General features: G+C 38.9%; 1 protein-coding gene and 1 long non-coding RNA gene across 2 annotated transcripts in view; both read right to left on the minus strand.

The window, feature by feature from the left end:
* Positions 1-5,321: 5,321 nt before the first annotated feature.
* Positions 5,322-7,415, minus strand: LOC117323120. Its single transcript, XR_004531652.1, has 2 exons — positions 6,624-7,415; positions 5,322-6,284 (listed from the first exon to the last, which is right to left on the minus strand). It is a non-coding gene; the product is annotated as an uncharacterized LOC117323120 (long non-coding RNA).
* A 149-nt stretch (positions 7,416-7,564) lies between these two features.
* The window catches only part of LOC117323119 (N-alpha-acetyltransferase 20-like), a 35,454-nt gene continuing 27,335 nt past the window's right edge, over positions 7,565-15,683 (minus strand). Inside the window, exon 6 of the mRNA XM_033878138.1 lies at positions 7,565-7,860. Within this exon, the coding sequence (XP_033734029.1) occupies positions 7,775-7,860 (86 nt within the window). The 3' untranslated portion in view covers positions 7,565-7,774. The remainder of the gene's footprint in view (positions 7,861-15,683) is intronic.

Below are 15,683 nucleotides of genomic sequence, written 5' to 3' on the forward strand. Positions count from 1 at the left end.
CAAACCACACCGGAGAGGGGACCCAGTTCATTACTTACATTTTTGTCACTTTCACTCCTTCAAATACGACATTTCTATGTGAGGTTGGTTGAGCGTGAACGATTCCCGCCTTTATAGATGATCTGGGGTAAGGACTTTGAAAGAGTGTCGTCTGCCCCGCTGAGGAAACGTCACGATTGCGAACACCAGAACGTGATTGCCATTATAATATAATGCACTACCTATCTTCCAATTGTGACTTTCTGATCTCCCTTCGTATGATACTCAATTATGAATCTAAATATGTAAAAAAATGAAATTAAAATAAATTCATATATGAAATTAGTCTAGATAAGATAAAAAAGAAAAATAATCTGGACGAGATGACTTTTCACTGCATCACCTTGGCGAACATTGGGATGGGCACTCATATATTTGTGCATAGCAAGATTTATTGCCATCGACGTTGAGGTAAAATAAAAGTGTGGTATTGAAATATAGACATTGTCAGTCATTCCACATCAAATTTCACTCCGGGTTTTTGTGCTGTTTTGAAATATTGACATATATGGTGAAACCTATATGCTCAGCCCCCATTTCACCCGTAGGGGACTTCTACCGTAACAAAGAACATGCTTGTCAACGTTTTGACAAAGAAGTCGCATATTTCGTCCTCAATACATTGCAGAACAAAAGAGTGCTTATCTTTTTATACATAGAACGTTTCTCACCATGATCGTCCTAGCAGCCGGATCTTTATTTGGTATTTTGAGAAATCAAAGAAGTAAAACTAAGAAATATATAAATCTCCTCTCGTCAACAAATATGACGTCAATTTTCGAAAATCTGTAGGAAAAGTCGAACGTAACTTAATCCACGTGTGGTTCCAGTCATCGTGCAATTCTTGTGCAAGGATGTCGGCCATCAACTCTCAAAGATGGCGTCCGATAAAATCTCATCAGACGAAATCAGATCCCGATGCCTACAATGGCCGTTTCCGGTTTGTAGGAACCTTGACTACGTGTAGGTACAATGATAGTTTTTGGTTTGTGAGAACCTTGACTACGTGTAGGTACAAAGGTAGTTTCTGGTTTGTAGGAACCTTGACTACATGTAGGTACAATAGTAGTTTTTGGTTTGTAGGAACCTTGACTACGTGTAGGTACAATGATAATTTCTGGTTTGTGAGAACCTTGGCTACGTGTAGGTACAATGGTAGTTTCTGGTTTGTAGGAACCTTGACTACATGTAGGTACAATAGTAGTTTCTGGTTTGTGAGAACCTTGACTACGTGTAGGAACCTTGACTACGTGTAGGTACAATGATAGTTTCTGGTTTGTGAGAACCTTGACTACGTGTAGGTACAATGGTAGTTTTTGGTTTGTAGGAACCTTGACTACGTGTAGGTACAATGGTAGTTTCTGGTTTGTAGGAACCTTGACTACGTGTAGGTACAATGGTAGTTTCTAGTTTGTAGGAACCTTGACTACGTGTAGGTACAATGGTAGTTTTTGGTTTGTAGGAACCTTGACAACGTGTAGGTACAATGGTAGTTTCTGGTTTGTGAGAACCTTGACTACGTGTAGGTACAATGGTAGTTTCTAGTTTGTAGGAACCTTGACTACGTGTAGGTACAATGGTAGTTTTTGGTTTGTAGGAACCTTGACAACGTGTAGGTACAATGGTATTTTCAGGTTTGTGAGAACCTTGACTACGTGTAGGTACAATGGTAGTTTCTGGTTTGTGAGAACCTTGACTACGTGTAGGTACAATGGTAGTTTCTGGTTTGTAGGAACCTTGACTACGTGTAGGTACAATGGTAGTTTCTGGTTTGTGAGAACCTTGACTACGTGTAGGTACAATGGTAGTTTCTGGTTTGTGAGAACCTTGACTACGTGTAGGTACAATGGTAGTTTTCTGGTTTGTGAGAACCTTGACTACGTATAGGTACAATGGTAGTTTCTGGTTTGTGAGAACCTTGACTACGTGTAGGTACAATGGTAGTTTTTGGTTTGTATGAACCTTGACTACGTGTAGGTACAATGGTAGTTTTTGGTTTGTAGGAACCTTGACTACGTGTAGGTACAATGGTAGTTTCAGGTTTGTGAGAACCTTGACTACGTGTAGGTACAATGGTAGTTTCTGGTTTGTGAGAACCTTGACTACGTGTAGGTACAATGGTAGTTTCTGGTTTGTGAGAACCTTGACTACGTGTAGGTACAATGGTAGTTTCAGGTTTGTGAGAACCTTGACTACGTGTAGGTACAATGATAGTTTTTGGTTTGTAGGAGCCTTGACTACGTGTAGGTACAATGGTAGTTTTTGGTTTGTAGGAACCTTGACTACGTGTAGGAACCTTGACTACGTGTAGGTACAATGATAGTTTCTGGTTTGTGAGAACCTTGACTACGTGTAGGTACAATGGTAGTTTTTGGTTTGTAGGAACCTTGACTACGTGTAGGTACACTGGTAGTTTTTGGTTTGTAGGAACCTTGACTACGTGTAGGTACAATGGTAGTTTCTGGTTTGTGAGAACCTTGACTACGTGAAGGTACAATGATAGTTTCTGGTTTGTGAGAACCTTGACTACGTGTAGGTACAATGGTAGTTTCTGGTTTGTAGGAACCTTGACTACGTGTAGGTACAATGGTAGTTTCTGGTTTGTGAGAACCTTGACTACGTGTAGGTACAATGGTAGTTTCTGGTTTGTGAGAACCTTGACTACGTGTAGGTACAATGGTAGTTTCTGGTTTGTAGGAACCTTGACTACGTGTAGGTACAATGGTAGTTTCTGGTTTGTGAGAACCTTGACTACGTGTAGGTACAATGGTAGTTTCTGGTTTGTGAGAACCTTGACTACGTGTAGGAACCTTGACTACGTGTAGGTACAATGGTAGTTTTTGGTTTGTGAGAACCTTGACTACGTGTAGGTACAATGGTAGTTTCTGGTTTGTGAGAACCTTGACTACGTGTAGGTACAATGGTAGTTTCTGGTTTGTAGGAACCTTGACTACGTGTAGGTACAATGGTAGTTTCTGGTTTGTGAGAACCTTGACTACGTGTAGGTACAATGATAGTTTCTGATTTGTGAGAACCTTGACTACGTGTAGGTACAATGGTAGTTTCTGGTTTGTAGGAGCCTTGACTACGTGTAGGTACAATGGTAGTTTCTGGTTTTTGAGAACCTTGACTACGTGTAGGTACAATGGTAGTTTCTGGTTTGTAGGAACCTTGACTACGTGTAGGTACAATGGTAGTTTCTGGTTTGTGAGAACCTTGACTACGTGTAGGTACAATGGTAGTTTCTGGTTTGTAGGAATCTTGTCTACGTGTTGGTACTGTACGATGGAAGTTTCTGGTTCGTGAAAGAAGATCTAGACGTACCTATTCATGTGTTCATTTGCACTGTTAATGGTCAGTCAATCTCATCTGATAATCCCGTTCTGATAACGGCCATTTTGCTTTGAGTAGTATACACTTGCGTTAGACGGTTCGGATGGAACATTAATACATTTTAATTCCGTGGCCTTACCCATTAGTTATCCGTGACCACATGTAATTAAAGTCTCCGAACACAAACAATAAAGTGTGGGCGATGTTTTAAATCACAAATAAAAATAACGAGGAAACATATCGTACAAATTCGTGCTGACGGAAATAACTGCTTATGAACGTCCTTTCAATTTTTACGCTTGGCGAGATGGTGTAATGTATGATGAATTTCCTCTACGGCTATCTAGATCGCTGCCTTTATTACGGCGTGGGCTTAGGGCCCTGTGATCATTATAAATAATGATCGTCATTATTAGGGTCTGCAATGTTTTAGTTTACATAAATGTGTATTACAAGATGAAACAATCGCCGGAAACATGTAACAACAGTGGTACCGGTCTATCCAATATGTAAATGACATGCGGGGGAGTATAACAGTGTAATTATGAAACGGATTCCATCCAGATTTCCGGAACATCTAGTTTCTGTTTTTGGGGCGGGGTTTGGTTTCTTTTTATCGTTTGATCACTGTGATGTTTTAATCACTTTTCGTCAAACTTCTGTTTCACTAGTTCTGAGGGAGGACTGTATGTATCTTCGTGAAATTACACATGTATAGGTTCCCCTTTGTCCATACTTGTACGATATATGTTCAGTTTTCAGACTGGTTCAAGGAACACTTATGGTATATTTTACTGAATTAATCTATACTGTTACTATTCCTCTGTGTTCAACATTCATGCCATTTCAAACCATATTTATTATATTTTCTAATTAGAATTCATCTAATAAACAACTTATTTAAGGTACAAAAGAATTGAAGACAAATCAAACATTTTTTTTCTTTTTGTTATTTTATTAAATTATCTGTCGCTTTATTTTTAAAACAAAGCAAGCTTTCGAGTTGCCAGACGTAAAATCATGGATACATGCCCAATGAGGTTTCCGATATAATGAAGTCACCTCCTGATAAAGTGTCATATATAAACAGCTGGTTGAGCATGTCTGTCTTCTGTATCTGAAGTGGTCACACCTCACTCCAGCTGGGTAAAATCTGTGTCTGCTTTGGAATGAAGACGAGCATCTCTTGTCCAAACTCAAGCAAACAATAATTGATATAAATAATTCCATAAACAATAATACTGTTTCAGATGATAAAACTTCTATACCTTTTCCTAACAATTCATTTCCCCCGACAACATCCACACTACATCGTTCACTGTATACATAGGATCTTAAATGAAACTAATTTTGAAGTTTTTATTTTACTTACAAGGCTTGCAAAAATGAAAACTTTAAGACACGTTTCATAAGATTTCATATGAAATGAAAAACAAATCTAAGACACTTGAATCACATAACCCAGAAAACTTACATTTTGACAGGTTTTAAAGTAAAAATGTGGAGGACAAAATCAAACAGAGGCATCCATTTTGTTCTGTCATATACAGTTCATGAGGTAACTTAATTGCCTTTCTGATGACGTCACAATAATTTTTTTCTTATGACATCACAATCGATTTTTGACTGGCTTAATCAGTGACATGCAAAAAAATAACTTTATCAAATTTACAGGATAGCAATCTGATTATGTGATAAACTGTTTTCTTTGTACGGACTCATCATTGCCGTTATCTGTAACTTTTCAATAATGCTCTACAATTTGAAAAGACCAAAATGCGACTTTATCCTTTAAGGCCATGTGTCAGTGGTGTATGAGAGACCCAAGGCTGATCCTGTTCAGGAAGTTTTCAGTTATTCCTTGTCTCTGTGTCGTACCCCTGATGTTGGTATTCAGTTATTCCTTGTCTCTGTGTCGTATCCCTGATGTTGTTATTCAGTTATTCCCGGTCTCTGTGTCGTACCCCTGATGTTGGTATTCAGTTATTCCTTGTCTCTGTGTCGTACCCCTGATGTTGGTATTCAGTTATACCCGGTCTCTGTGTCGTACCCCTGATGTTGGTATTCAGTTATTCCCGGTCTCTGTGTCATACCCCTGATGTTGGTATTCAGTTATTCCTTGTCTCTGTGTCGTACCCCTGATGTTGGTATTCAGTTATTCCTGGTCTCTGTGTCGTACCCCTGATGTTGGTATTCAGTTATTCCTTGTCTCTGTGTCGTACCCCTGATGTTGGTATTCAGTTATTCCCGGTCTCTGTGTCGTACCCCTGATGTTGGTATTCAGTTATTCCCGGTCTCTGTGTCGTACCCCTGATGTTGGTATTCAGTTATTCCTTGTCTCTGTGTCGTACCCCTGATGTTGGTATTCAGTTATTCCTTGTCTCTGTGTCGTACCCCTGATGTTGGTATTCAGTTATTCCTTGTCTCTGTGTCGTGCCCCTGATGTTGGTATTCAGTTATTCCCGGTCTCTGTGTCATACCCCTGATGTTGGTATTCAGTTATTCCTTGTCTCTGTGTCGTACCCCTGATGTTGGTATTCAGTTATTCCTTGTCTCTGTGTCGTACCCCTGATGTTGGTATTCAGTTATTCCTTGTCTCTGTGTCGTACCCCTGATGTTGGTATTCAGTTATTCCTTGTCTCTGTGTCGTACCCCTGATGTTGGTATTCAGTTATTCCCGGTTTCTGTGTCGTACCCCTGATGTTGGTATTCAGTTATTCCTTGTCTCTGTGTCGTGCCCCTGATGTTGGTATTCAGTTATTCCTTGTCTCTGTGTCGTACCCCTGATGTTGGTATTCAGTTATTCCCGGTCTCTGTGTCGTACCCCTGATGTTGGTATTCAGTTATTCCTTGTCTCTGTGTCGTACCCCTGATGTTGGTATTCAGTTATTCCCGGTCTCTGTGTCGTACCCCTGATGTTGGTATTGTCCCGGTCTCTGTGTCGTACCCCTGATGTTGGTATTCAGTTATTCCTTGTCTCTGTGTCGTACCCCTGATGTTGGTATACAGTTATTCCTGGTCTCTTGTGTCATACCCCTGATGTTGGTATTCAGTTATTCCTTGTCTCTGTGTTGTACCCCTGATGTTGGTATTCAGTTATTCCTTGTCTCTGTGTCGTACCCCTGATGTTGGTATTCAGTTATTCCCGGTCTCTGTGTCGTGCCCCTGATGTTGGTATACAGTTATTCCTGGTCTCTGTGTCGTACCCCTGATGTTGGTATTCAGTTATTTCTTGTCTCTGTGTCGTACACCTGATGTTGGTATTCAGTTATTCCTTGTCTCTGTGTCGTGCCCCTGATGTTGTTATTCAGTTATTCCTTGTCTCTGTGTCGTACCCCTGATGTTGGTATTCAGTTATTCCTTGTCTCTGTGTCGTACCCCTGATGTTGGTATTCAGTTATTCCTGGTCTCTGTGTCGTGCCCCTGATGTTGGTATTCAGTTATTCCTTGTCTCTGTGTCGTACCCCTGATGTTGGTATTCAGTTATTCCCGGTCTCTGTGTCGTACCCCTGATGTTGGTATTCAGTTATTCCTGGTCTCTGTGTCATACCCCTGATGTTGGTATTCAGTTATTCCTTGTCTCTGTGTCGTACCCCTGATGTTGGTATTCAGTTATTCCCAGTCTCTGTGTCGTGCCCCTGATGTTGGTATTCAGTTATTCCTTGTCTCTGTGTCGTACCCCTGATGTTGGTATTCAGTTATTCCTTGTCTCTGTGTCGTGCCCCTGATGTTGGTATTCAGTTATTCCCGGTCTCTGTGTCGTACCCCTGATGTTGGTATTCAGTTATTCCTTGTCTCTGTGTCGTACCCCTGATGTTGGTATTCAGTTATTCCTTGTCTCTGTGTCGTACCCCTGATGTTGGTATTCAGTTATTCCCGGTCTCTGTGTCGTACCCCTGATGTTGGTATTGTCCCGGTCTCTGTGTCGTACCCCTGATGTTGGTATTGTCCCGGTCTCTGTGTCATACCCCTGATGTTGGTATTGTCCCGGTCCCTGTGTCGTACCCCTGATGTTGGTATTGTCCCGGTCTCTGTGTTGTACCCCTGATGTTGGTCTATCTATTGATTACAATCTTTCAGCATGTTTATACCACACCTTAATTGTTTACATCATTGTACACAAAATCTGACAAATAGTATGCAATGTTTAGTTTCATCCTCACTATGCATGGTGTTGATAAAGGAAATATGCTTTTTCGGAAAATGATTTTACTAGTTTTTAAATCGGGTCTTGTGCCTTATAAATCCCTGTCCCTGGTTCTTGAGGGTTGAGAATAGTGTTGGGCTCCAAAAGACAACAGGTTCATCAGCACAGTCATAAAAAGGAGAGCGAGAAAACAGGAAGTTAATGGCACTACGGTAAACCAAAACATGTCTCCATGGTGATTCGTCTGGCTTAAGTTTAATCCAACTCCTCCGGTCGGACTGGGTGAGGTATTGGAACCATGGATTTCTTTTCTACGTCCCGAGACAAGGCTTTCCTCATATCTGTAATATACACAAAAGGTTCTAGGTAAGCATCATCATAAACATGTGTATGTGTACAATTAGTATCAAGGGCAGTAACTCCTCAAAAGGACTAGTGGACAAAACTTCTCTGAATGATGTTTTTTGAGAAAATGATTTCTGCACCAAAAAACATATTCTGATGGGAGATAACTCCAAAACCAATCACGGGTATAATGCGTAAGGTAGCAAGTTCATGTTAATGGTAGACAAATGTAACACAAATTACAGATATATTCTCTAACTCATAGTTGTATGTAACTCCTAAGTACACAACTGAAATAATCAGGACATCATTCTTGCCTTCCACTTGCACCGAAGGTGCTAAATCTAAGGAATCAAACTTTTAGCAGACTTTATTCAACTTATTATAGCAGTTTTTTCACTTGAGTGAACCCTACAAGGGACCCTCACTTGATTTACGATCTAGTAACATTGGTTTCACATCACTAATTTCCCAGCAAAAATGAAACATTTGTCATGAAAATAGATTTCTTGTTATTCAAGACCCCTGTTTTATAACTATGAAACATAAATCTCAGACTATTTTGTGGACAATTACTATTTCCCATAAGTATTATGATGGATGTGTTCTAGGCTCGAAGGTCCCAAGGAGTCCACTGTAACAGTTATAAGTAGTTACACCTCATCGAGATTATCACCATTTTGTATACACCTCATCGAGATTATCACCATTTTGTATACACATCATCGAGATTACCACCATTTTGTATACACATCATCGAGATTATCACCATTTTGTATACACCTCATCGAGATTATCACCATTTTGTATACACATCATCGAGATTATCACCATTTTGTATACACATCATCGAGATTATCACCATTTTGTATACACATCATCGAGATTATCACCATTTTGTATACACATCATCGAGATTATCACCATTTTGTATGAATGTATGACTTCAATAACACGGCTGAGAGAGCATGGCCAAAGCAATCTCACATGGAGCAGACAGAGCAAGATTCACCATGACAACCAACAATTTTCTTTATATAGGATTATTCCTGAATCTACTAAAAACCTCAGCAGAACCAATCATACTGAAGTGTCAATGAAACACAGCATTATCAAACAAGTTAGATAGATCATGAACCTTTGGGTGAGTGACATATTGAATCAAAGCGTTTATTTAACACATTAATTTAATGTAAGTTGAAGATTCTATTTATCACAGAACTCATTTTCAAGAGGATTACAAGTTACAACAAGAAACCTCTTCCAACTCGGACATTGCAATTTTCATTAAAGACACAATTCCATGTTTTATTTGTAATGCCATAGGTGTCCTTTCTAACAATTTGTATGAAATGAAAAGTTTACATGATGGACAAGGTCATAAATGTATGATGTATTCATAGGTCAGGATTTGTTATTGTCCTGACATTAATGGAAGAGCGATATTATTTTTTATTTACTAGTAGCAATAAGAGCCAAAGTTATCAACATCACAATAGCTCCTTGTACAACAAGCATGCTGGGTATTGCTAAAGCAATACATGTCCCCTATACTGACTCCTGCTTAAAGTAGTAACAGTGACCTTGACCTTGACCAAAAAACCCTGAAACTAGAACTTAATATGTAGCTACTCATACTGAAGTTCCATACCAACTTTCACCAACATACCTTGAAGCATGGCTGAGAAATGTGCGGAGAACCGAGAGGATGGACGGGGAGAAAACCCGCAGTTTCACCAGAAGGGGACTAATCATGCAGTCTTAGAGAAAAGATCAAGAATGTTTTTTTTTTTGCTCAGGACAAGTATAATTAGAAATGTTTTTATTAAGACAGCTGGATTGGTAACCGTAGTGATTAGTAATCCTGAAATAAGCCCATGTCTATATCTACTGCAGCTCGGTAAAATACCAACAAATACTTCTCCATTGTCTATTGATGTATTGGACTCATTACAGGATAACTATATGGTTCCCTCTAAATATTCCCCTCAATCTGACAAGTTTCTATTGAACAAAATTCAGCAATGCTTGATTCAAGTTTTTCTTCAGAAGATGATGGAAGTGTCCGCCTGACAACGTTTTTGACACTACACGTGCCAGGTACGTGTCAAGTGTACCAGGTGACCTCTTACATACCTGGAGTCCGGAGAAGGCTGTGCAGCGGGCTGCACTTAAATAATGCAATCTTTCATGTTAAGGGTTCATAAATCAGAGTATTTCTGCCCCACGACAACTGATTTGTACCAGATAAATCTCAGCCGTATTGATCGAGGAGCACTAAATCCTACACACATATCTTTGGTGTTTTTATTTCCCTTTTTTCTTTCCTTCTCATATTACTCGGTCTGTATATCCCTTCTCTATCTACACTGCAGTTAATTACATAAAATCCATGTAAACAAATCAAAATTTAATCTGTGCTATAAATTAAGATATCTCCGACAATGATACAGTTCTAGATTGTAATATATCCCCGGAACAATCGAGTTGTGAGGTTATCCAGGCCAATGTTTTACGACTACAATCAAATGAAATTCTCAAAAAATTGTTTGAAATAAATCTGGAGTGGATCACGTCTATAAAATAATTAATTTTGAGTCTATCATGGGTACCACTGAGATTGATAATGATAAAAGAGCATTCAACCAAAACTGATCTACCTGGTGTATTACAAACTAAAAAAATTTATATATAGGAGAGCTTTTCATTAGAAATGTCCCACAGACATGATGCCAGGGGGTTAAACCAGTACTGTGCTGTGGTATATCATTAAATTTATTTTATTTAAAGATTGATAGCTTTAAAAATACAACTATTTTAACTGGATTGTTTCATTACTGAAGAGTTTTTTTTCCGATAATTTCATGGCCATTTAGTACATCTGAATTTGAATCATTGGAAATACACAAAATCGTATTATGTCTATAGATAGATATCTGATGGTAGTTTAGCTTTGAGATGTATATTGTGTGTGTGTGTGTGGTTGGCATTATGTAACATATAATATATCTGAAAACGGCAGTCACTTCAAAGAGACTCCCAGTTTAAACAGTAACTTAATTTCAGTTTAAAAAATCATTGTGAAGTTTTATGATCACAAGCAACAATGTATATGGTACATTTAACTTGCAATACACATAAATTTCGGGGATTACATCATACTTTGAAAGCATATTTGTTTTCTATCACTTTCCATTACACTTGTAAATTTGTTCAAAAAAAAAAAAGAAAATTGAAAATAAATCATTCACAGAAATTAAAATGAAAAGCAGGAACCAGACAATTTCAAGCTTGAAATGAGCAGAAACGGTCCTATCCTTTGAAGGCATATCAGTAACAATTTGTCACTTTTCTACACAATATCAGATCATGCACAAAAAAATTGTAAGTCATAAAAGATTTTTTTCTATATGTGAATAAGTGTTGAATTGCTAGAGTTTTAAAGACTTGATATAAAAGCTGATTATGTTCGTAATTTGAGGTAAATGCAATTCTAACGGTCAATTTATCTATGTTATCTGCTGCACGAACAGACTGTGGCACTGTAGCTGCACCGAGAAATAACTTGGTTCTACCACGAACACTCAAACACTCTAACACATGAGGCTGCAGCCTTTGATCACACATGGTTTTATTACAGGTGATCAGACATCATGGTCGACTACACATATATACCATATGGGTCAAGATTACTGTAATAAAGGCCTATTGCAAAGAGGTTCTAATATTTGCATTTTTCAAGCATTGGAATGAAACTATGGATAATGAGGGTTAATTGGGCAGGTGGTACCTGGAAAACCATCTAGATACTATAATATAGTTTTTATACAGAAATTGTAGACGAAATATTTCCATGGTACATGACCTAGAGACATGAGCTAGGGTTAAAACTTTTTTTAATGATATATAGCAATTTTTATATAGCTACCCCCCTGGTAGTTATTTAAAAATTGCTACATATAATTAAACAAATTTAACCCTAATTCTTCAAATTGCAGAAGAGAAACATCCAATTAAGTGTATGAAACACCTTATTACTGGGACTTCTGTTTTCCTACAGTTTGGGTCTACATGAATGTTGGTGTATGCATAGTTAATTTGGGAAATGTTTGTTAGAAATAAAATACATTTTGTACTTCCATTTGTATTATAATTACTCATTCTTACTAATGTTTGTTTATCCAAACAGGTAACTAGTTTTCAATTACTGTAAAACCTTTAATAGTTATGCAACAAATTTGATCTTGTTCCTCTGGAAATGTTATCTTTGACATATAGCATTTACCGTGGCTGTCAAAACCTATTTGATGGGTCGAAAAAATGTATATCTTTGCAAACTGCTACAAAATCAAGCTATATAGCCGAAACATCAATGATACCTGCAGATAAAATATTTCTGTTAAATGTTAACTACAAACTTCTCTGTGGGAGGGCTACATCATACTGTGAGGTGAGAATTTTACACACGCAAATAATCTCTGTAAATCACCAAGCACAAGTCGTTTTCCCGTGAGTTATGATGCAAATTTCTTTTATATTGAAAAAAAAATCGTTGAAAAGAATGGTGATAGCAGCCGTAGTTAAACAGGTGACTTATTAAAGACAAAATACCTATCATCTGAATTAATTCCAAAAATACTCCACTGAAGGGGATACAACAGCGTGCCAGACATTTATAAGATTTCCAGACGAGTCTGCAGTACTTAAATACCTACATATATAGAAATAACTTCCATTCATACCAGATCACTCATCCTTTTCTACTCAATTTAAAGCTTGTTAAAAATACACAGATCTACACAGATGTCAAACACTGACCGAGACTGATGTATCACATGTCTAAATTCTAACGCGATGTACCTAATATAGTGTACATGTGCAGATTACAATACACTTTTCTTTAACTGATATCTTATAAAGCTTAGAAATAATTTTAAGGAAGTACTGTAAGTATATCAAAATAGTACATTTTTATATATATACAGTGCAGGTCATGTTTTAGGCAAGAATGGAAATAACTTTGATAACTGAAAGTTACAGACAAGACATGTACAATGTCTATACTGAAAACAAATATGTAGTTATATATAACTCACAAATTACGAAAGAGAAAAGCACAGTTTTTACAGCTAACATATATTATTTCTATCGTTAATTACCGCATTAAGCTTTATTGGGCTAAATAATCAGATTAATTAGACATACTTGTGGTGATATATGCAAAATTGATTACTTAATTTTTACTTTTCTTCGAAAGCGTGTAAGTTTGAGCTGATAAATGTTCATAATGCTATGTGCACGGCGGTTACCGTAGCTTTTCCTCTTACGGTCGAATTAAAGAAAATAAACTTAATTTTACTATTTCCACATTACAAATACAAAATAATCATATTATTATAATCATCAAGTATTTAGTAGAATGATTTTAAGCAAAGTTTTGTACTAATCTGTGTTAGTGTCATTTTCATACATCGTTTTCGGGACCTCCTGGACATCATTTTTGGTCAAAATTTTTCATGCGAAAATATACGGATAGAAGTTTTTTGCCAGCAATTTCAGCCCCAAAAAGTACCTGTGCAAATTACACTGGTGCACAAATTCCATGGGTTTTTACGGTAATCAATAGAAAATATTAAGTATTTGAATAAAAGTTCCCCTTTTTCATCAAAATTTGATGGGAGTGCTATAGCATGATGTAGCCGTCCAATCAGTATAAACTTTTATTTATCCAGAGATCTCCTCTTAATTTGTGACCAATCTCTTCGAAACTTATTATGTTTTATAATCACGATAGATGAAAACACTGGCCAAGCCTGCTGTTGCCACTGGGTTAATCCCCTACCCAGCTTACTGCTCTCGCTGGGTTAATCCCCAACCCAGCCTGCTGCTGCCACTAGGTTAATCCTCTACCCAGCCTGCTGCTGCCACTAGGTTAATCCCAAACCTAGCCTACTGCTGTCACTGGGTAAATCCCCTACCAAGCCTGCTGCTGCCACTAGGTTAATCCCAAACCCAGCCCGTTGTTGCCACTGGGTTAACCCCCAGCACAGCCTGCTGCTGTCACTGGGTTAATCCCCTACCAAGCCTGCTGTTGTCACTGGGTTAATCCCCAACCAAGCCTACAGCTGCTCTGGGTTAATCCCCTACCAAGCCTACAGCTGCTCTGGGTTAATCCCTAACCAAGCCTGCTGCTGCTACTGGGTTAATCCTCAACCAAGCCTGCTGCTGCCACTGGGTTAATCCCAAACCCAGCCCGTTGTTGCCACTGGGTTAACCCCCAGCACAGCCTGCTGCTGTCACTGGGTTAATACTGTATCTAGCCTGCTGCTGCCACTGGGTTAATCCTCTACCCTAGCCTACTGCTGCCACTAGGTTAATCCTCTACCCTAGCCTACTGCTGCCACTGGGTTAATCCCCTACCCAGCCTGCTGCTGTCACTGGGTTAATCTCCAACCCAGCCTGCTGCTGCCACTTGGTTAATCCCCTACCAAGCCTGCTGCTGCTACTGGGTTAATCCTCAACCCAGCCTGCTGCTGCCACTGGGTTAATCCCAAACCTAGCCTGCTGCTGCCACTGGGTTAATCCCAAACCTAGCCTGCTGCTGCCACTGGGTTAATACTGTATCTAGCCTACTGCTGCCACTGGGTTAATCCCAAACCTAGCCTACTGCTGCCACTGGGTTAATCCCAACCAAGCCTACTGTTGTCACTGGGTTAATCCCCTACCTAGCCTTCTGTTGCCACTGAATTAATCCCTTACCAAGCCTGAATTACGAAAACAAGAGGCCCATGAGTCTTGACGGCCATCTGACCCTTGTACTTTTGTAGAATACACACTCAGCAGCAATGATAATGGTACTGTTGGCCATGATCATGACAGTCTTCTTTGATTCCAGACACATGGTCAAGACCAGCTTAGGATCATTGTAGCCAAGTTTGAGTTGAATCAAAGTGATGGAATTAGGGAAGAAATTTGAAATAGGTGTTGTACAGGAAAACTATGATTGTGCAATCATGTTACAAAATGGCCACCGTAGCTGGCATGTCAATGTTTTTAAGAGACAGAAACCTACAAACACTTTGCTGATTCCCCTTTCTGCATTCCTACCAATTTTTAGCTCAATGGCACCAGTGGAACTGGAGAAGAAGCTTGAAATGTGAACAAGAGGCCCATTGGGCCTGAATTGCCCACCTGCTTCACCAAAGCATGCTAGCTACAGGCCCAATATCAAGTCCAGGTATTACAATCATGTTATGGGACTCACTGTGAACAACAAAGGACGAAGTACACTGACCATATAGGTCATCTTGATTCTATAGGTCTGATAACATAAAAAACAATATCTCTATGTCCTTCAATAAGACCACTCTCTGACATTGATGTATGTGTTGATCTCCACAATACTCACATGTTGTTAATCTTATTGAAAACTTCATTGTGTGCTAGCTATGTTTTACCTATACTGCAACCATCCCACATCTTATCTGCCTTCTCGTAATAGCAAATCATCTCTCCCTGATCACCACTACATGACTGCAACAGATTTCTAACACATGTAACATGGTAAAACCACTACAATTGCCAAAACCACTTTGTCTTGTCTAGGCACTGAAATAATCCATCAAGAATTACCTCAGATACACTGTACACCTCCAGCAGCTTTTGGATGTGTGGCAAGATACCCCGCCCTGCTGGTAACATAGACATACCCCGCCCTGTATGTAACATAGACATACCCTGCCCTGTATGTAACATAGACATACTCCGCCCTGTGTGTAACATAGACATACCCCGCCCTGCTGGTAACATAGACACACCC

This window comes from Pecten maximus, chromosome 3, assembly GCF_902652985.1.
Source record: "Pecten maximus chromosome 3, xPecMax1.1, whole genome shotgun sequence".
NCBI classification, from domain to species: Eukaryota; Metazoa; Mollusca; class Bivalvia; order Pectinida; family Pectinidae; genus Pecten; species Pecten maximus.